The 23,372-nt window shown below is 37.9% G+C and overlaps 1 protein-coding gene across 1 annotated transcript in view; it reads right to left on the bottom strand.

Moving 5' to 3' along the window:
• Positions 1-436: 436 nt before the first annotated feature.
• Positions 437-23,372, bottom strand: part of peb (zinc finger protein pebbled) — a 35,452-nt gene continuing 12,516 nt past the window's right edge. The window contains exons 2-4 of the mRNA XM_076411662.1: positions 20,859-20,939; positions 4,127-7,352; positions 437-2,812 (exon numbers count right to left, since the gene is read on the bottom strand). Of these exons, the coding sequence (XP_076267777.1) occupies positions 1,609-2,812; positions 4,127-7,352; positions 20,859-20,925 (4,497 nt within the window). The 5' untranslated portion in view covers positions 20,926-20,939 and the 3' untranslated portion in view covers positions 437-1,608. The remainder of the gene's footprint in view (positions 2,813-4,126; positions 7,353-20,858; positions 20,940-23,372) is intronic.

The following is a 23,372-nucleotide window of genomic DNA, read 5'->3' as shown; positions in this document are numbered from 1 at the left end:
TATATCAGGTGCATTTATCCATATCATTTTTTAAGCATATATGGTAGTAAGTATTGATACACATGCCGTTATGTTGCGCGCTTTGCTCGACAGATGTCACACTGTTGACACTTCTGGCCACAAAAGTTTACTTTTTAGTGAAAACGATTTCAAATATGGAAAATATATCAATTATGTTGTATTATCTCCTTTTGAATTATGACGTGCGAAATTGGTATTATGCTGAAATATTTAAGGCAAGGTTTACAATGTATTCGAATATGTTTTCGGAGATAATTTACATTTATCCATTGTTAACAGAGCATGGTCAATATATGGGCATTTTTTTTGTTTATTAAAGAGTTTTTATTTCAAGGTTTCGTATGTTGAAGAAAGAAAAGAGCTTGATGACTAAAGGGAAAACTTTTAAAAGGTAGACAAGTAAAACTCTGTCATATATGGTCTTTTGATGATTTTTTATTTAATTAACCAAAATTTTGTAGTGTTACATTATCAATGACAATAGTGACAAAAGACCTACATACTACTAGTAAACAACTCTAAATATGGCGTATATTTAACAAAATAAAAGTAAGTCACTCTATAGTTTTTATATAAGCTTATTATCCTTAGAAACTATCAAGTCATACAAGTTCACTCATTGCTTAAATATAGCTACTGTTTCAGCTTTTCTTGACTAAATCTTAAACGATCGTCTCCATAAGATAAAACGAACAAGGGAGACATCGAGATTTACGCCGAAAGCTGGTTAAGACACGCGCCGTGAATGGTGAATTATAATAATCAAACTTGTAAGTGCACAAAAATGAAAGAGTCGTGTTTTTTTTTAAATCCTACGAATCTAGCTAAACGATACGTTTATTCACAAAAAGGGTCTGTTTTATGTATTATTGAGGAGGGAATTTCTAGTATGTATATAGATATTTATGTAATAAAAAATAAAAAAATTTCGTTCCAAGTTGTAAATTAACAATGTTTTAAGAGTTTCCGAAACTCCCTAACAATATAAAATTGGTAATAAATAACAAAAAAAAAAAATAAAAAACGAATTTTTTGGTTTTGATTTTATAGTAAGGTATATGAATATATTTCTCTATATTAAAAAAAATAGTATTAATAAATAATCGTAACTGACCGAAAATCCATAGTAATTCGTATGTACACGTTAATTCCTAAGGTATCTATGATAATAGTGCTTTACATTGTTTTGTTTATAACATAACATGTTTTAATATACAAAATATTGCTTTTTATAAATTAGGGTGATTTGAAAGGATGGAAATCCTGTTCGCTATAAATAAAGCAAAATATTTTCTTTACAGCTACACGGTCAACACGGCGCCCTGTTTAACTAGCGCCCCGTTGACTTAAGGAATATTTGGTATACCTAGACCGTATCAATTTTCTTGATGTATTTACAGGGGTTTTTCCTATCGCCTAGATTTATATTAAGTAAGACTATTCCTATTATGATGATTTTACACGCTAGTATTTACTCAGTTTGTTTTTGTATAATAATGTACATTAAAAGCATCTTGATGACATTTCTGTTAAATCGTTTGATACCTGACTAGATATTTATACACAATCTTAGTTTCGGTTTCTGTTTCACTCATGTATCTCGTTTTTAACTCCGAGTAGTTCTGCGGCGTCGTCAGCGGTGGCGTTCAACGCCTTGTCGATGATGCTGCGATCTCTCAGCCCCAGGAGGTTGCTGATGAGGTCGCCCCCGCCCTCCTGGGCGTCCGATTCGTCGGACTTTTCGCTTCGTCTCGTAGTGGCGTCATCTCTCTCGCTCTTGATGTACGGAGGCGAAACCGTGCCGCCCCCGTCCTCGTCGCTGTGGGTGGTGTCTTGCTCATAGCTGTTGTTCGCAAGGTGTTTCTTCTTGTGCCGCAACATGCTGTGTTTGAGGGTGAATCTCCGCCGGCAGATGTCGCAGCTGAACGGTCGTTCGCCGGTGTGGGTTCTCATATGCCGGCGTAGGTCTTCGGCGGACCAGAAACGTCTCATGCACCACGCGCAGATCACCTTCCGGTTGGAGTAGTCGGGGAATTTCCCCCGGATATCGGCGTCGTCCTCGTCGTGCTGCTGCTGTGCCGCCTCGTCCGGGTTGGACGCGTTGGCGTCCAGGGCGTTTTTCGACATGAGCAGGTCGTACTCGCTGGCGTGCTTGTCGCGGATGTGCTCCAGGGCCTCATGCCGGTCCGCGAACGATCCCTCGCACAGGTGACACTTGAATGGCAGGTCCGAGTTGTTTGCCTGGGTGCTGGCGTGGACCTCCGGGTTGCCGCCCTGGGCGAATTTGGCGAACGCGATCTGGCCATCCCAGTCGCGATTGCCCTCCGGTTGATTAGCCTTCTCGTCCTCCGAGCTTCCCGCCTCGTAGCCCTTGATATCGTCCCGCTGGGCGTCGGTGGAGTGCTTGCACCTGATGTGCTTCTTCAGGTTGAAGTCGGTGGAGAAGGTGCTGCTGGGACAGCTGGAGCACTTGAACGGCCGCTCGGGCACGTTGCGCATCAGGTAGTTGAGGCCGTTGGCGTTGGACGCTTCCCCGGTGATGATGGTGGTGGCGGAGTTGCCGTGCTTGCGCAGCAAGTGCCGGTCGCAGTTGGACTTGGTCGTGAACAGCAGGGGACAGTGGCTACACTTAAAAGGCTTTTGGCCAGTGTGGGTGAGGATATGGCGACGCAGCGACGAGGTCCAGGGGAACTTGCGGCTGCAGTAGGGACAGCTGACCCGGTTAGGGGCCAGGGAATATGCGGATTTTTTCTTGGCTGGCGCGGTATTGGCGGCCGTTTCCGACTCAGATCTGAAACAACAAAACGACCGTTATGCAAACTGAATTTATCTCCAGTCGAAATATTTTTTGTTTGGCATGATATCATAACTAAAAGGACGAGGTTTTATGTTCGGCTATATATATATATATTTTTTTTTGACCAGTACTTTTTATGAAAAGGGGTTGAGAGATCTTGAGATTTTTATGTGAAGTTAAAATAATAGTTAAATTAAGTTGATACTAAATTTGACAAATTGAATTACATAGCACTCAATAAGTCTCCAGTTTTGACATATCGTTTGTTGATATATCCTAGATAGAGGATTGTTTTTCTCAGACAAGAGTGAAGACAAGAAATGAAAAAAATGACTGATGCTGGCGATTTTATCTATTGATTCAGCCAACTATTGATTGTTTTGTTAAACACGGTAGGTGGCAGTACTAAACAGATTGATTTGTGGTATGTCCGCGTTACTTCGCTTAAAATGAGAATCCCTTGTTATAGTTCTTCCATAGAAAACTCAAAACCTTATCTACTGATAGAAACACCTAGATAATTAATAATATGGCATCTAAACCACAATTTTTTATTATCAATATATCATAATAAAAAAAAAACGCTGGAGAAACATATTCCAAGATGAAGAATTTAGATAGATATAGAAAAAATATTGGATATATATATATATAAATGTTTTTTAATGTTTGTAATTTCCTTTCTTCTAACGAAATCTATTTAAAACTGTTTTCGTTATTGTTTAAGCGTTTCTGAGAGCCTAAGTTATAAATGGTATTTATTTAAAATGTGTTCTGTTTTATTTTGTTTATCAATGGAAATCAGTATATAAAATATTTAATTGATATTTTAATAGTGTTACGAAGGTATTCTAGCCTAGAAATTTGAAATAATCGATTTGTTTTTCATATCTTTAGAGCTTAATCCTTTGATGATACGCCCGTAATAGGACGATTTCAATATTTAAATGTATTCTTGAAATATTAATAAATATCTAGTAAATAAATGGATAATAAAATTAAAATTTTTATATCGAATGCTTATTGAGTGATACAGATTTGAGATTATATGCTATCGATATAATTAAATGCTGTTTTCTTTTATGTATTCTTTAAATATGAACAAAAAAGTCAACAGTAAAGATTTTGCTAATTTTTTAGATCGAATGCTTATTGAGTGATACATAACTGAGGTGTTGATAGTGAGTGTTCTTTAAGCAACTGATTTGTAATATATACTATTAATAAAACGAAGTACTATAATGTATAATAAAAATGACGAAATTATTTCTGAACATAAAAGAACAAAAATAAGTTACCTTCACTCACCTATTTCCATCAGTACCAGACACATTCCCCTCGCTGGTACTACCACTAGCCACCAGGCCTTCCTCGTCTTCCTCGCTGCCGACGCACGCTTCTTGGTCCTCGCCGTCCCCCTTGAAGAACTCCTTAAACTGCTGCTGCTGTTTGGACGCGTTGACCAACAGCCTGGAGATCGACACCAAATCCTCCTCGTTCTTCGGGTTCCTCTCCGAGGCGAAATCTCTCAGTTTCTCCTCGAGAATAGGTGTTTTGTAGTCGTGCGCGATGTTCGCCTGATTACCGTCGTCCACTTTGTCGTTCTCATCGATCACCAGGGCGCAGTCCTCGTCCTCCTCTTTCTTGACGTCCTCGGAGCCCTTGTCGGCTTGCGAATGCTGGTGGTTGAGCAGGGCGAATTTCAATTTGTGGTTGTTGTGCTCTTTGACGTCGTCCGCTTCGTGCATCGTAAATTCGTTAGACATCGGCATGTCGTGATAATTTGGTTTCAGCATCACACTCTGGGGCTTCCTACCCGGTTGCCCGATGTTGCTCCTTTGTCGCTGCGACCAGAACTGCGGGTGCTGTTGCTTGATGTGACGCTCCATGTTCGATCGGAGCGTGAATCGGGCGGAGCAGTGTTCGCAGGTGAACGGGCGCTCGGTCCGGTACCGTCGCTGTTTCTGCTTCGGCATCAGGACCCCGTTCTTGATCACCATCTTTACGGAGTTGGGGGATTGGATCAGGTCGGGCTTGAGCTGCTGCCCGGGACCGTGCAATTTGTTGGCCGCACCCTCCGCGGTCAGGGGCTTCGCCGCGTCGTGTCTCTTCGGAGACGTCTGCGAGAACGCTTCGTCAGGCTGCGGCTCGGGCTCGTTGATCTTGAAACCGTTAAAACATGGACGGGTCGGAGCGCCTACGTGAGGCTGGCTACTCGGTTGGTTAGGGATCATCGATCCTCCGGTCAGTTGCATTCGCTCCTTCATGTTGGGAGGCGTCTGCAACAAGGGACTCAAAGGCCACAGACTGTTGTGATACAGTTGGAAGATCTGTTGGACGTAGAGCGCGGTGTGATCCATATTGCCCGGGTTGAACAGGTGTTTTAATAGAGACGGGTCGGGAAGCAACGACGGAGTGGCCGCCGTCGCCAGTTTCTTGCTCAGGTCCTGAGGTTCCTCCTTCCTTTCGTCCATTGTCTTCTTGCTCAAGTCCATCGGCGCCTCGGTAACCTCCTCGTCATTGTCGGATCGGGTCTCGAACGAGCCGCTGTTCTTTTCTTTCAGGACGTCGAAAGGTTTGACCTGGATCCTCGACGCTGGTGCCACTGGGGCATCCGGTAACCTGGGGGTGAGGTTGAACGCCGGAGGGAACATGACCGGCGGTACCCCGTTATAGATACATCGAGCCTCTTTCAGCGATTTCAGGTTTTCGTTATGCCTGAAGATATCGGGATTGATCTTGGCTGGTTTCAGGATTTGCAAATCTGGTGCGGGGAAAATTACGTCCGTCTTCGGCGGGATTTTCGGCGTGGAACAGTACAAGTTGTCGGTCGAGTCACCCGATTCGATCGGCGAGCACGGTCCGTGCTGCTTCTTGACGTCCTTGTCCATCGTCAGCTTGTTGAGGTCCTCGTTGGTGGGGTCTTCGGACGGATGATAGATGATGGATTTCTTCACGTCCTCTCTGGTCATCTTCGAGTGGCGATTGCGTAGGTGACGCTCGCAGTTGGCCTTGGTGGTAAACGCGTAGTTGCAGAGGGCGCACTCGTAGGGTCTGTCGCCGTTGTGGGTCCTCATGTGGCGTATCAAGGCGGCTTTGTCTACGGATGAATGCGGGCACATATTGCAATAATATGTGCCTGTATTGCCGTTGAGGTGGGCGCGGTTGTGTCCCTTGAGCGCTCGCAGATTAGGAAACACCGCGGTGCACAGCCTACAGGGAAACTCTCCGCGCAGTTTCATCTTCCTGAACTCCAACACGAAGTCCTGCGACTCCTCCTCAAGCTCGTGTTTGTTCTCGGCGTCGACGCTGGCCGGTCTGGCCGGCAGCGCCTTCACGCCGTGCCTAGCCTGTAGCTGTTGCATGTTAATATTTGACAGTATCGACGAGATATCCGCCAGGTCCTTGTTGCTGTCTATCTTGGGCAGCGAAGCGTCCGGCAGGGACTGCATCGACGGGATCTTCTTTTCCGGAGAGTTATCGCGCAGGTGTAGCCGCGAGAAGAACTCTTGTCTACGGATGTCGTCGCCGGACACGTTCTGCGACAGGTTCAGGCCGACGGGCGCTTCCAGACAGACTTTCTCGTGGATGTTCAGCGAGTTGGAGCAGGGAAAGGCCTTGGCGCACCGCTTGCATTGGAAGCGGAGATTCCCCGTCGGTTTGTGGACGTTCAGCTCGCACTCGCGCCTCGCTATGTGCGGAAACTTCTCGCTGGAGAACTCGAACAGCGCCAGATTCTGAAAACCCACCACCGGCTGTCCCGAGCCGTGCTCTAGATCCTTGTGAGACTTCAGCGCGCTGTTGTTGGGATATACGCCGTCGCAGACGTTGCACTTGATCGGGTGTTCGGGATGGTTATCCTCCAGGTGTGTATCCAGGTTGGCGAGCGACGTGAAATCCGCGCGCTCGCAGACGGGACACCTGAACCACTGGGCCTGATCGGAGTCGGATTCCGAGTCGTTTGTCGTCTCCCGTCGTCGCTTTTTGTCCTCTTCGGGGTGCTCCAGTTTCCGTTTGGTGCCGTGCTTCGAATCCACCTTGTTATTGTTGAACTCGATGCTCTTCGAGCTGCCAGAATCGCTGGCATCAGATTCGTAATTATCGGACTTGATGGAGTGGGTCCTCATGTGCCGGTGCATGTTCCCGTTTGTAGTGAAGGTGTCGCCGCAGTATTTGCAGTGGAACGGGCGCTCCCCGCTGTGCACCAACACGTGGCGGTCCAGACTGGAGCTGGAACTCAATACTTTATGGCATATCTTGCAGGTGTATCCTTTATCCGAGTCCTGGTCTTCGCTCTGGTTGTTGTGGGAGCGGATGTGAAGCGTGAACTTATGTTGGGACGTAAACATCTCGTTGCAGATGGGGCAGACGTTTCTGCGTTCGGGGGTGCTACGGTCGCTCTGATTGTCGCTGTCTCCGTTGGTGGACTGCTCTAAAGAGGTATTGGGAGTAGCCGAATACACTCCAGAATCATTGACTGTCTTCGATTGTTTGCTAATAAATTCAGCGTCGAGCGATTTTTCCATGTCGTTAACTGAAATGAAAAAAAAAACATGAATCGTGTTATCAAAGATTATTTAGATTATATAATGATGGTAAATTAATGCTGATGGACTTTTGTAACAAATTGCATCTGAAGGATGTTTAGAAGATTTTGAATTGATTAAGGAATAAAATTCCTCACACGTGTACATTCTCAAATACTACTATCAATATATATGATAATAATGCCAAGCATCTATAGAAATAACTGTTAAATTTGATGGTTTTTATATCTAAATAAAATAACTCTATGTTTTGCATTATTGCCTTTAGGACGGTCAATTATAAGCAATAATTTACATGATACATTACTTAACAAATATTTCCGGATCTAATTCATGCGTACTATATTGTCTTCCTTTTCTAATGGATACATTCCTTTCAAGTTGATCAGTACAGTCGATACTATTTATTTATATATTTTTTTGTTAATTTTAAAATATGGAAGTACAAGGGTAAGTGCAGAACGTAAGGCTAAATTTTTAAAAGTTATAAAATCAAAACAGCATCGATTTTATTTATAGTGGGAATGGTAGCTGCCAAATTTATAACATATTTTCAACGACATCGAATAGAGAAGATAACAAGAACAGAGAAGGAAATTATTCTTGTTGTGTTGAATGCAGTCAAAAAGTCATTAATGAGGTTTGTCCATAAAGAATAGTAGCAAACATTATAGTAACTGCTAATAATTAGACACTCATTTTAAATATGATGTACGTAATATAATGATACCTTTCAGATAAAAGTACGATCATAGCTAGTTTATGGATCAAGAATAGTAGCAAAAATCATAGTTTATCGTATTTGGCGATTTTTAGGGTATTAGTTGGATTTAATATAAAATAATAGTGTGTGGACTTTTTATAAAAATAGAAAGGCTGGGCATATAGTAATTATATTTTTATTATTTCATTTTATTTAATACTTTTTTAAATAAAATGTTATATAAAAAATTGTCCAATGTTTATTTCCCTCCCTATACATAGTTCGAACAATAAGTCAAGGATTTATCGAATTTTTTTATATTAAAAAAATAATTTATATATAAAAAAGGAGTATGCTAATGAAGCCGCATATACGCATGCGTCAAATCCGAAAATATTTGTTAGATGTGTCCTTACATTTACGATCATACCCAGCAGGATTCGAACCTGCGACTATCGCAACAATACGAGGACCGTTCTATTATTACTGCGCTAACCAAGCCGGCTATATCTCTATATAGATCATCTATATATTGAGTTATTCAGTGTATAGAGACGCTAGTCATGGAAAATTCAATATTGGTTTTCGATACACATTGTTTTTGTTGTTTCATTTAAGGAAATCTTCTGCAGAATCCCACCGGATACTTTTAGAAACTTGTGATGATGATGATCAGTCATAGCACATTTGTATCTATATTGTATCCTAAAAAAACGACCTGGACGACCAAAACAATGAATTGCCGGACTCTCAAATCATTTTCAGGCGGTTTGAAGTAAGCAACAGTAAAAAAATAGTTCTTTATTTCTACTTTTATTTTTTTTTCTATACCGTTATAATGTTATTAATTGACTTTCGAATGTGCTGCCGAATCGTTTTTATTTAATGGGCTAAGGTATTTAATCATATGTTGATTTTTAAATTTTAAGTATTACGTAACGTAAAGTTCACGTTTTTATTTAACTAAAAAAAATTACAAAGTTTTATTTGGAAAAAAACTGACTGTGACATAACAGGGAGTATTTTACGGATTTTAATCGTTTTGTATTCTTGGTATTTTGTTAATAATCCTTTTTTTACCGAATTTAATTTCTCTTATCTCTTCAACATGTACCGTAGGAAAATTAGCATGAAGGACTTGAGTTGATATTCCCCGATAACAATGATAAAACGTCGTACCAAGCGAGACTCGCGGTTGGCCATGTGTACTCTGATAAATTTCCGAGAACAAAGCCGTTTTTAATAAAATACACCAGTGTTTAAAAGTTTGAAAACGCCCTATTTGTAGTTAACACAAAAAGAGGAAACAGATTTCTCTCGAACAGCAGAATGCTATCTAGCTAAGCTTTTTTTTTTTTTTTTTTTTTTTTTTGTTCTGGCCTAAAAACCAGGCGGTGGAATGCATGACGCATACCTGGTCGCGGAGACTTGCCCTGGAGTGACAAGTTGGACCGGGTTATGTGGGACTGCCTCTGGGCTTACCAATACACTAAACCGAAACCGCCTCACAGTTGACCCCTGTGGATCACTACTGCTACTGCATTAAATTTGGGGATATGGCACCCGCTGATCGGGCAGCCGTTATTGGGCACGAGAGCCCGGCGATTCTATTGATTCGCGAACCTGAGTTAACACACAACTGGGTACTGTTGTATGGGGGCAAAAGTTATGACTGTAGCGACGGATGAGGTCGTTTCAGCCTGGAAAAGGGGGAGAGCTTAGCGGTGACGCGGTGCTAAGCTCCCAGCATGTCGACCAGCTCGCGAACAAGCGCGTTTTCAGAAGAACTTGAGCTGAGTTGTTGTTTGTGGAATGATTGAGATATGAAGTGCTTGATTTCTGGAGTGTCAGTTTCCCTATGGATTTGATTATTTCTGACAAACCATGGAGCGTTTAATATTCTCCTGAGGAGCTTATTTTGGAAAACTTGAAGCCGTTTGACCTGGTTGGGTGTAACAAACTTGAAGTAGACATTAGATCCGTAGAGGAGTACGGACCGAATTAACATCTTGTAAAATAAGCATTTGATGGAGATGGGAAGCCTGCTAGAAGGGCAGATCAGAGGAGATAGCAGGTTTGCTATCCCCGAACCTTTTTGGATTGCTTTCTGGATTTGGGAATGCCAACCGAACCGCCGGTCGAAGTGAAGACCTAGGTACGTGACGTTATCCAGCCATGGAATTATTGCGGTGTCGATCTTAAGTTGCGAGACGCGCAGTGCGTAGCGCTTCTTGTGGAAAATGATGGCCTGGGTTTTCAGGGGGTTGATTTGCAACCTCCAGAATTTGAACCACTTGACCGCATGATCGAGCTGCTTCTGTAAACGCTCATGAATTGTAACTTCGAACCTGGCGGCCGTGAAGAAAGCAGTGTCGTCAGCGTAAAAGGCGACGTCAATATGCTCTTTTCTCGGCATATCTGAAATAAAGAGATTAAATAAGGCTGGAGCCAGCGGGGAACCTTGAGGTAATCTAGCTAAGCGAGGAGGACGATTCTATGCACTAATTTATAGAAAAGATCGGAGTTTCGCGTAAAGGTCTTCGTTATATTCTTACACGAACTGGAAATCGAAATACCTCTACTTCAAATTGACGCTGCTTTAGGTGAAACAGAAGAAAAGAATGCATAACGGTCAAAAAACCGAGACTAGCATTCATAAGAGAAAGAGACTGGTAAAAAACTGGGTAAATGTCCCATGGATGGATGAATCCACATTTCACATGTCTAAATCTAATAGAAGTGTTTTTATGAACCGGTCAAAAGGTAAATGGGCTTTAGACACGTGTAATCTCAAGAGTGTTAATCATGATGGTGATAGTGTAATGACTTGGGCATACTCTGATATTAATATGTCCGGTCATATGATTAATATTTATAGAAAACTGGAAAATCAGAAAAAGGCGAATCCTTCTATAGATAATTATGTCATAACTATGTCAGAGGCAAAAACGAAAAGAAACACCCATCATATATATATAGAATGAACTTGAGAATCTATGCCCATCGAGCTCAGCACAGTTGTGGGAGAATACTTACAAAGAATACTTACTTAGAAAGTAATTAAGAATAAAATTTAACAAAAAATATATAATTTTTTTTTAAATTTGTACTAAATATATTTAACTAACTTTGAATGTTAGTCTAAGGTTTATTTAATACTTGATGGTAATACATTCCAAGGGACATCCATTGATAGGGGTGTTTCGGGGGAAGAGGTGTCTGGTCAAATATCATGTCATTTTTTCTACTCTTTCTGTCTTATTTTACCAGCGAGGGTTTATCTGGACTTTGGAGTCGATGTGGATAGCTTTTCTGGACCAACTTATATCTTTTTGGGCTTAAGATTGTAGTAATAGTTCCACTTTACATCACCAGGTACAATTTTTGTGGCGTAAAACGCCTTTATTCTGTTCAATTCGTGTGCTAGACAATTTTGGACCTTTCCCATCACATATAAACGTCTAAAAAAAGTTGATTCATCAACTGTTAATATGTCTTTGAGAGTTTTCGTCTAATAAGTCTTGCATTCGTTGTCTTCTATCTTAGATTAGATCGTTTAATAGTTTTGTAAGACATAAAGATGTCACTGTTCAAAATACAATCAATAAAAGAATGAAAATTAAATATTTTTCAACCAGATCACCTAGCATTAGGTTCAAACACATTAGCTGCAATCAATAGCGATCCTCAACTATACTGTGGTTTGGTATTATGTCGACCAAAGGGTTGTTTGTTAATTTTGTTAAAACCAGCACTCCTAATATATAATAAACGTCTTGAATACCGTCTTGTCGCCTTTACCACTGCGCTAACTAAGCTGGCATATTTTGGTTCTGATAGTTACACTTGAGGCTGAATTATGACCAATATTATTTTATTAATTTTAGTTATTTCCATGTAAATATTATCTTTTTTTATTAATTTTACTATTGTGATTCAATATTCACATTTGATAGAAATAGATTTTGTAAAGTACAAATAATAAAGATGCGCAAAAAACTTCGAAGAACGTTTTCTTGTCTTTCCCAATGAGGTTCCTCTTTGTACATTTTCGTCCGTGGGAAAAAGAATCTGAAGCGTCCAAGGGTAGTCTGACGTCATTGAGACGTTCCATTTTCCTTGGTATTTTATCTACCTCTTCAATGTTTTGGTGATATCGTTCACTTTGCTCTTCAGTTGTCAAATTTTCAGGAAAGTAGTCGAGATGGGAATGAAGACTCGTTAGGCAACCTAAACTCTTAGTGATTGCCTATACATTCCTCTATGACCTTCTTATAAGCAATCCACCTAGAATATCGATCATTGGAAAGTGATTTTAGAAATTGTTTCATCAATTCCAACGTCTGCAGCGAGGCAGAACTGCTCTAAAGCCCCTTTTTGATGAACTTTTGAAAACACACTAACTGTGTTGTATCGAATTGTTCTCAGTATACCAAAATAAACAGAACTCAGTTGAAAATATTCCGTGTAACGAATCAAATTATGTTTTGTAAAATTAATACAACGTATTTAGAGTAAAAATCAAAATTTGGGGTGGAGGGGACCGAGTTAAATCTCACTACCCCTCACCGAAGGGAAGGGACGTGTCAAAAAGCCTCACGTAATGAATGGACGCCCCTAACTTAAGTGTTTTATTGTCGCTTTTTTTTAAATGATTCAACTGTTTCCAAACTTTTGAACGGTACTGTATTTACTACTACAAATTGTAGGCAGTGGGTGGGCCCGTTCAAGAACGCTCGGCCGGCTCATTAGCGATTTATCGTTTAAAATTTTAAATGTATATTTCGGATGTTTCCTCAATTCACATTCAGCTGTTTATCAAAAGTTTTGGTTTGGTTTTCTCCGCCTTATAATCAGAGCGAGCGGCGATATCCGAACTGATGGTTTTCCCACCAGATAATTAATATTTAACAGGTTTTTAACACGCCGATAATTATTCAGATGCGTGCGTTTTTTACTTTATGATAAACGAAAGGATTCGAGATAAAGGGAATGTTTCTATTGGAGTTGCGGCGCGTTTCGTCGACCAAATAATTTCATATTTAGTCATAAATCAACATGAAATTAGCGACGTTTCTTGGTCACGCGGCCGTGGTGATCAATAAACTATACGAGAATACCGACTGGATGATGGAAATTCGGTTTTGTCTCGAAATTTGTTCATATTAATTCTGCAGAAAAAAAATTGAATTTTTAGTTGGCCGAATTTTTGGTTTTGATTCATTTTATACGTCATGGCAGCTACATGGAGGTTCATCAAGTATTTGTGGATGAAGAACAATAACTGCTAGTATTTTAGGAGTGTTAGTTTTAATAAAGTTAACAAAGAATGCTTTGGTTGACATAAAACCAAACCACAGTATAGTTGATGATTGCTATTGATTGCAGCTGATCTGTTTGAACTTGATGCTACATGATCTGTTTGAAAAATATTTAATTTTAATTTTTTTTTAGTCTGAACAGTGTGTGTTACTTCTATGTATTACAAAACTGTTGAACAACCTAATCTAAGTTGGAAGACTATTAATGCAATACTTATTAGACAAAAACCATCAAAAAACTTTTGGACATATTAAGAGTTGATAACAGTTGATAACACAGACGTTTATATGCGATGGGAAAGGTCTAAAATTATCTACCATACTAATTGAATAAAATACGAAAATAAAACCGAAATATTCATGGCCATAAAGTTTGGCAGTGGATATAGTGATCTTTATTTCTTCCTCTTATTGTTTATTCAGCATTTATTGGTAAGGATTTGGGAAGGGAAAATCGATCACTGCTAAACCAACAATATTTCGACGTGACATGATAAATCTCAAAAAATATATCGGTTACTATATATTTTACCAATTTGTGACAAAACAAACAAGCATCTAATGAAAAAGAGTGATATAAAAATATGATTTTTAAATTGAGAGATTGAGGGAGAATTATGAGAAAAACATTGAATAGATATTGCAGAAAAGTTGACAAAACCATGGGTTAGAGCAAGGCTGTTAAACTTTTTTCAGGCCAATATTAAACACTCATACGTACAGTTACTTTTAAGGATTTTGCATTAAAAAATCCAAGCAAGAAACAAAGAGCATCTTATGCCAAATATGAGTTTATAAATAATTGTATGTATGTATCTTAAATCAAAATCTAAATCAATTTGATTTCTGACATTGCTTTTGTTGTAGTATCTTGTTACATCTGGAATCAGATCCAGAATGGAAATCAGATGTTGATAATAACAATAAGTTATTAGTACATTATGCTGTGTTGTCAGTGATTGAGATGATCACTTAAGAATCTCAAGGTCAAGACATCTAATTTCCAGAAATTTTAGTAAGTTCTGGCTTAATATTGGCAACTGAAAATTGGGCCCGAGGTTGAGCATCTTTGGGTTAGATGATACTAGATGGAATGTTGAAACTCTGGAAGTGTAGAGCTTGTACAGTTATATAATAATTGGAACAAAAGTTCGATTTCTTGTCATATTGTAGTAGTATACGCTTTTTGTGCTTTATTATCGAAAATATGATGAAATATGCTGGAGTAACGTTCAATCATCCTAAAACTTCAGGTTTGGCCTCATTTGTTTTGTTTATTACGTATATCAGTCTCTAATAATTTTGTTATACTGGAGTAATACCCGAGCACTATTTATTTTATATATGTATCTATCTATATTTTATCTCTTATATTATACATTGTTTTATGACTCGTTCATCACCCAAGTGCTTGTTTAATCTATATCTTAACTTTGAATTTGAGCCAATCAAGAAATGAAAGAACTTTGCTGTAGATGAGTGATAATTTCCAGAAGTGTGCAAAATCTCCTGAAAAAGTTCAGTTTTCGACGACATTTTTTCCACAAAAAGGTTTCTTGGTACAAAATGGCTTTGTAATTCAGTGAGTTCTAAATGGATATTGACAGCAAAAAATCGGACATGGGTTGAGCATCCTTGGTTTGGATGATACTTGATGGAGAGATGAATGTAGACCGCATACAGAAGTGATGGGTATTTTTTATTAGGCATGATTGATACAAAAGTTTGATTTCTTATTACACTGTGTGTGATTTCTCTGTTATCTGTGTTTTATAATAGAGAATATGATGAGATATGTTGGAGTAGTGTCCAATCATTATTTCTTTCATATATATTTTGTTCACAGTTCATCTACAGTACCTAATTACTTGCTTGACCTATATCTTCACCTTACTGAATCTTCATGAATTAAGAAATGAATAACTTTGGTGTACATAAGTGAATGACCACGTTGGTCAACATAACATTAACACGGTGAAAAATGTAACGCGGATGTTAATCAGAGATAAATTGACGTGGCTGATTGAAAATAATGACCGTTCAGTAGCACCGGACTGTACGACGCGTCCTCCAGTATGGCAATTATAACGCTCTCTCTCTCTCTCTCTAGAAATCAGTGGCGATCGTCCACTGATTCGTAAGCGGTTGATTTTGTGCGTACCTGTCACGAAATCCGTCCGATAAATAAAAATTTTCTTTGTCGCCCGTTTCGGTATCTACTTGACCCAGTTTGCGTCTTTATTGTTGTTTTTTTAAAGGTCTTGCGCAAAGCTTTATATGGAAATCCGACGGAGTCTACGTGATGGCCAATTTCAGGGAGCCAGATCGCCGAAATCTTTTCGCCGTCGTACCACGACGTCGGGGAAAAACCATTTCTAACGATCGTTAACTAGCCAGCGCCTCGCGCGCGATTTCCTCCGATTCTCCGAACCGGACCGATGTTTTGAAATGGTGTTTTTTATGTGTCGTAAATTAATTTATTCATCATACGCGTCTGATGCAAAGGCCGAAAGCTGCATAAAAATAACATCAACGGCACGACCTTAGATATGAGTACGACCCGATTCGAAACTATTTCTCCTGCTGTAAGGAATCTATGAAGTATCGAAGACGTTAGATAGCTACTTGACTGAACTGGGTGACGTCATTCGGTTCGTCAATTTCATCCCTCTTGATACATATGACGATTAATGATGAAAAGCTATTTTATGACAATTATATGAATTTATTTTATTCGAAAAAAATGTTATTTCTGCAAAAAAATAGATTTTAAAGAAAAATTTATGAAAATTGCGAGCTAAAATGCTCCAAATATGGGCATGACGTAGTTCTTTTGCTCACACTGGGCAGTTGGATATGGTTACAAGTATTATTTATACATTATTTTAATAATTTAGTGTTATAATTAGGCATAATAATGTAATTATACATTAATAAAAATTCGGGCATTTTCGTTCTAAGGCAGAAAAAAAAATGTGATTAAATGACCATTTAAATATCTACTTGGCTGAACTCGGTGAGGTCATTAGGTTCGTGATTTTCATCTCTCTCAATACGCATGATGATTAGTGATGAAAAACTACTTTATGACAATTATATGTATTTACTTTATCGGGAAAAAATGTTATTTCTGCAAAAAAGTAGGTTTCAAAGAAAATTCGTGTGTGAGGTAATTGTTTTGGTTCCATTGGGCGGTCTGTATAGTTAAAAGTCTTATTTATTGATTATTTTAACAATTATTAATAAGTTTCTGTTATAATCAGGCATACTAATGTATAAAGATGGTGTGAGGTCCTCTAAAATTGTGCATTTTCATTCGAAGGCAAAAAATTAGAAAAATGCAGCTAAAACTGGCAAAACCTCTGCATAGTTAATTTATTGTTCTAAAGACCATTTTGATATAAGTATAGACTATTTTAACCAGCTTAATTTATATCTAAAATGTCGTATATTTTTTGGGCCTAAAGTTTTTGGTGTAATCGATAGTTGTAAATGAGAATATCGAATTTTTAGTTGCATAGTAAAATATCGAATTTATTAAGGGTTTTTGGAATCAGAGTATTAAACGTTTGTTTGGTGATTTATGCCCCTCCTCCTCCTGAACAGGAGTGGAAAAAGTTTGTTACACGTATCGAACTTTTGTTTTGAGATTCGGACATGAGATTTTTTGTTCGTCGATATATCGATAATTTTTTACCCTATATTTATATTTTTACGATCAATCCGATTTTTCAGATTTCTTTTTCATTCCCATCGGTTACAATTAATAAGGTAGAAATAGAATCGGGTAAAGTACCGAATACATTTCCTGTATGTCGAAATTTGTTTATTGATCAACACAAATTCCCGTCACTTTGTCAATTTTACTTCCTTATCTTTTCGCAAATATAGCCGATTCAAAAGCAGTGACACGAGTATCAATGTGTCTAAAGTTGTAAATTCGTTTTATAGTCATCCTTGTTATTTTATTCTGTTTAAAAAGAGATAGAATGCCGGTAGAGAAGTTCGAACATGTAAAGGAATGAGCCTGCAAAAGTTGTCCGTTTTGTTAACCATTTGTTTTAATGAATTTGAAATCGCCGCGGTTATTATTGAATAGTACGCACACGGTCGCCAAATTAAATTAAATTCCCCAAAAAGAAACCGTGTTTATGCGAAACAGGTGACGAATCAAGATCAGCTTGGCGTTTTAGAGATCAAATATACGAAATGTATAAAACAGTAAGTAGTTTTTTCAAACGAAACATAATTTAATACAATTATTTCAGACAAAATTGTTAGTCTGAAAAGTATCCACAAAGATCCAAAAGATATATAGCTATTTGAGAGATGTAGAACATCCGTTCATACATTGTTGGATAATATAGGATTTAAGTGGTGTAAAGACAACCAACAAAGGGGTTTAATGGGACTTCCAGAGATTGGTTTTAAAAGAATACAATTATTAAAAACATATAACAAAGTCAAGGAAGAAATATATCAATTTATATATTTAAATGAGACATGAATATTTCAGAACGGTACCTTGGGTTGTTCATGGCAAGATGATAATAAATATAGTGTAAAGGCAACAAAAGTTGATGGAAAAAGGTAAATGTTGGAATAATTATCTATTAGGTTTTGTTAGTCATAACATTTATTCATCGCAGACATATAGTTCCTCATGCTGTTACTTGGTAAAGATAAATGAAATATTTAATTGCAATTTATGTAATTTACTTTTTTAGAAATAAGCCTGAGAAAAGATACATAGTAGATCAGATTACTGAGCGTATGGCCACAGAGTATTACGTTTTCCTCCCTATCACTGCATTTTTAATCCAATTGAGTTGATACGGGGTATTGCAAAACAATAGATATTCAGGTCGATATTCAAACCAGAAGTGTCTGGATTTATGGAAAGAGGCATTGTTGAAATTAGCACTTTCAGTGTGTGAGCTCAATCAGACACATTGAAGAAGAAATTGACAAATGGTAGAATCTTGAGCAAGTTTTTCATTCACTTGATTAGTGTTTCTGAAAGTGATAGTGATTGTGACGATTACCAAGACAGGGTAATAAAAGAGGAAACCATTAAAAGTCAGTATACAATTAATATACCTTAGTTGTAGGGAATTGTATTATAGAGTGTGAAAGCTTTATGAGTATGTGTGTTATTGTTCAGAATATACATGAACGTTTGGTTAACACATGTTACTATACATTTAGGAGAGAAATAATACTAACTGTTTTGCAGATATGGTAAATGCATTAAGGAGAATATAGTGATTAAATGTAGTTTTATCAAGAAAGATGTATTCAGATAGTAACAGGACAAACTAAAGAGAAATATAGTAATATCATAATGACTTTACAAGGATACATTCCATCGAAAGAAATAAGAACTAAGCATAACTTCAGAGCCAAAATGTACTAAAACTCGGAGTAGCTGCGGCAACATTGCGACGTTTCCCATATCATTGCTATTTACACAAAAAATCGTTGGTAACTTCATATCAACCTTAAAAATTTTATTCCCATTTTCATCTTTCTTAAAATTCAGCCCGTCGTAAGTCACCTTGATATTCAGAATCTATTAATTATGGTAAATTATTATTTGATGAACATTGTCACTAATTGACGAAATGAAAGGAAACTAAGAAACGCGACGTGTTTTCCGCTGATCATTGCATTTTGATGATGTTTTGACACAATGTTAAACGCGGTAAGTAACCAAATATACCAGATAAACGTTAAATTAAATCGGTTAAAGACTTTGGTGATTGTGGAAAGGCTTGAACAAAGAAACAAAATAAAGTTAGAGATACCCCAATAACAATAACAACACTTTAATCGATTATTATGACAGGACAGATAAAACCCTATTTGTTCGACTAATTCCGATTAAAATTAAAATCACCGAGAGCGTACGTAACATCTCGGACATCACGTGTCGTTTGTTTATTCAATTTATCACCACCCACGTCTGCGGTTCCTGTTTTATCGGAATCAGTTTGTTTGGGGACCATCCCAAATTTTACTGGCTGTGTGTTCTGACGCTGAGCAAAGCTTATTCAACTCTAACCCATTTTAACTCATAAGATATGTTGTGTTTGTAATAGATTGGCGGAGGGACTTTCCTCAACGAAGTTCTTCATTCATTGGAGAGGCGAAGAATCGGGATAATCCCGATTATGTGGGATGTAGCAGAATTTTACTCATCATCTCATGCAGTATTGTTGTGAAACACCTTACCGGGAATAATAGGTGTCTGAAAGGACTTCCCGCATTGACTGTATTGAATTCCGATGACAGTACCAGTTCGGTTTAAAGGCGGACGCGTGTCTCTCGAGTACTGTTAACCGAGATGGAATTCTATTTATATTACCCATCTTTTATCTCATTAGAATGCGCTACGTAGTCTCAGTTTTGCAATTTTTACATATACCTCGGTCTTTCACGGTTGGTATATCGAGACAATTGCGGTTATTAGAAGAAAACTGTTGTCAACCTAACGTGGGATATGTTACTGTTCATGGGAATGTTTAATCTTTGTTACTTTCGTTTGTGTTATCAAGTTGCCAACAAACTTCTTTCGGCTTAGTGTGAAACTAAATCCGTTTTTATTTTTCTCTTTCATGAAGAATTTCTTTTGGTTACTAATTACTTTTGGTCTAATATTACGGATAATTATATATACGGATATTATTTATAATATAATATATTTTTAACTCTGCAAGGTATCTGTAAACCAAATAAATGATACTCAAATGCTGCTAACTCAATTTCCAACAATTTTCCAATATCCACCATGTTAATCAATAATTTCAAAATATATTGAAATAATTTTCCATTTAAATGTAATTCTGATCATCGGTTTCCAAATAAAAATAAATGGTGTAAAGAATAAATAGATGTGGTACTTAATTATAACGGATTTCTGGTAAATGTAAAATCAAAGTTCCTTTATACCATAGAAATAACTATTTGTGCTTTTGATTGGAGATAGACGCGGAAAAGTTATTTTACAGTATTAAAAAAATGTCATCGTCTAAATACCAGTTCAGAAACAATGAAAGTATTTATATATTTTTACACCGAATTCTGATGATGAAAAACGAATCTATTTTAATAATTCTTTATAAAAAGAGAGATAAACCGCTACCAACTACGTCAACATAAATTTTTAACAATAAATAATAGTTATTTTTAATAAAAAAATCCTAAATATACATATCCTATTATCACGCGTATTGTTATGTTTTCGCTGACCATAAGGTCGCGGACTTCCCAGATGTTTATCCTAACAGTGAAAATAAATATGTTTTTGCCCGTGCCTTTGGAAAATGCTGGTTAAAATATGGACCACAACTGATATAGGAACGTTGTTATTTCCTACCAGATAAGGGGCTTCTGATACGTTAGACTAAGACAGTTGGTTTCAAGATTTTGTTTGTTCTGGGAACGAAAAAAAGCAAAACAATACGTACCGATGATCGAGTTCGGTGGTGGCGAACCTTGTTGTGGAATTTCTTCAGATAATAACATTCCTTGCATGGTTAGGTTACGGTCTGTAAAAGATCAAAGAGTTAATGATATTGTTGTAGCGACCTCGAGACATGTCGAAAATGTTACATCGTGGAATAACGGTCTACAAAGTACCCAGAAATATAATCCCAGATGTTGAACACGGGCGGGGTGCCAGCAGCGCCAACTAGAACCCGATAACGAATAGCTGGCGGCAATCCCGAGACGTTTATCTGGGATGTTATTGAAGGGTATTTCGATTCATCGACTGTCCAAGCCTCGTCTCCAGGTAACACCGCTGACATCCGTTTTATCTAATTGTATTTTTCAAATTTTTTTATGTAGCCAATAAATAACGGTCACATAATGTAAACACCACTGTTTCATTTCGTTTTACCTCAATTCCCCGAGCCATATAAAATTTACCCTAAATTGTATTTCTGTATTTAAAAAAATAATATGTTCTGAACGACCTTGATGATTTTATGTTATCAAGCCCAGAGTTTATTCTATAACAGGTCAATTTAAAAGTCCCCGGCCTGGCACATAGAAGGGCTACGAGAATTAAATCCATATGCACCACCCTTGAAGGAAATTATGTTGAATAAAAAAAAACTTTTTTTAATTTTGCCAAAAAAATGTGTTTTACAACGGTAGGCTGGGGACTTTTCAATTGACCTGTTATTATATTATACGTTAAAATTGCTGTTTTATGTGAAAAAACCGTCGGATTCGTAGAAAAAAAACGAGTCGGCTCGGTGAGTTCATCCGATATTGTTTCAAAATCGCAAAGGAAGTACGTATTATTCTGATGATGAGCAAGATGCGACGTTATTTATAACATTTTGCCGCTGATTTAGTACATTTTGTCTGTTATTAATTGGATCGAATGGCAATAAACTCGCGGACGTCATCGGGCTGCGGTCATTGTATCGAGAAACGTTGGTTGTGTCATCAGCATCTTACACCTTTTGGTTGAAATCCATCGGATAGCGAAAAAAATCCAGTCGCCCGAGACGGTTGCTGAGACGACGGGTTTCCACGCCTGCTCGATTCCATTTATTCGCACTTTTCCTGTAACATGAACGCGATCTTCCTTTGTGTGTTTCATTTGCTTTTTCGATTATATTGATATGCGATCTCCTACACGTGCCCGGATAGTTTTGGTCGAAGGACTAATCGACGTTCTATTGTTGTCGACCATTATAAGCAACAAAACAACGACATTATTGCTAGATGAACGTCGAAGCAATTAAAGATCCAACAACGACATTTCTCTAATGGGATAGTTGCTGATAATGGGTGTTTTTTTTTCTTAAAACCGCTTATTATGTCAATATCTTGGTAAACTGCCGCTTAATTATACAATAAAGACGTAAATTTTCAACAGGTTAAAAGCATTTTTAAGCTACGACGCTTGTTTCTTTGTCCGCATGTCGATGTTTTTAATGGTTCGACTTTGACCGTCGTAATTTTGCGTCAGTAATCGCTCGTTTGCATAGAAATGGATCAGACGATGAGGAAAGTGCTCGAATAGAAATTTCCTTTCGGCCAAGGACAAAATATAGTTATACCAGTGGCTGTCTCTTCCGTGTTGATGATCTCGAACCTTTGAATTACCGGTAATTTAGAATAGAATATGGGGAAGAAGATCAAACCTCCCAAAATTGGCAAATGACATTCAATTTTTCAGTATTCAAGTATATTGACAAAATGCTAGCAAATTTTATGAACTGATAATAGATAAACAATTAAAAATGATTAAAATCACAGTGGATATCGAAAGGGTATGAATTTACAAGATCATATATTTAATATGTAGCGACCTTGAGGCATATCGAATTTTACATCGTGGAATAACGGTCTACAAAATACCCAGAAATATAATCCCAGATGTTGAATACGGGCGAGGTGCCAACAGCGCCACCAAGAAAATGATAACGAATATGTGGCAACCCTGAGACGTTCATCTAGAAGAGTTATTGAAGGGTACTTTCGATCATTCAGTCACTGACCATAGTTTAGTTCAGACGTGCCACCATCGACTGCTCAAGCCTCGTCTCCAGGTAACACCACCATCTGCCATACTTTTAATCACTTGTATTTTCCACATATTTATATTATATGAATAAATAACCTCCATTCATCGAGCTATAATCATCCCTATAAGTATAAGACAAATAAGTAAAAATTGATTTGGAAAATACATGTGACAAGGCAAGGAGTAAGAGAAATATTATGGATTACATGTGAATAAAGAGGAGTAAGTGATAGAATGACAAGAATAATCCAAGAAACTGTATGTTGTAACTTCAAAGCCCAAGCAGAACTACGACATGGAGGATGTCTAAGTCCAACGTTGTTCATAACTTTTATGGAGACATGTTCATGTTAATGATAACAATTGAGGGTTTAATCCACTTACAACAAACCTTAATCATGCTACTAGGAAAATATACAATGATATTAAACAAAAA

This window comes from Rhynchophorus ferrugineus, unplaced genomic scaffold, assembly GCF_030347505.1.
Source record: "Rhynchophorus ferrugineus isolate W39M unplaced genomic scaffold, kcgeb_rfMv2 rfM8, whole genome shotgun sequence".
In the NCBI taxonomy this organism is placed as follows: domain Eukaryota; kingdom Metazoa; phylum Arthropoda; class Insecta; order Coleoptera; family Curculionidae; genus Rhynchophorus; species Rhynchophorus ferrugineus.
The sequence above is the reverse complement of the archived record's forward strand: the minus strand, read 5'-3'. Positions and strand labels throughout refer to the sequence as shown.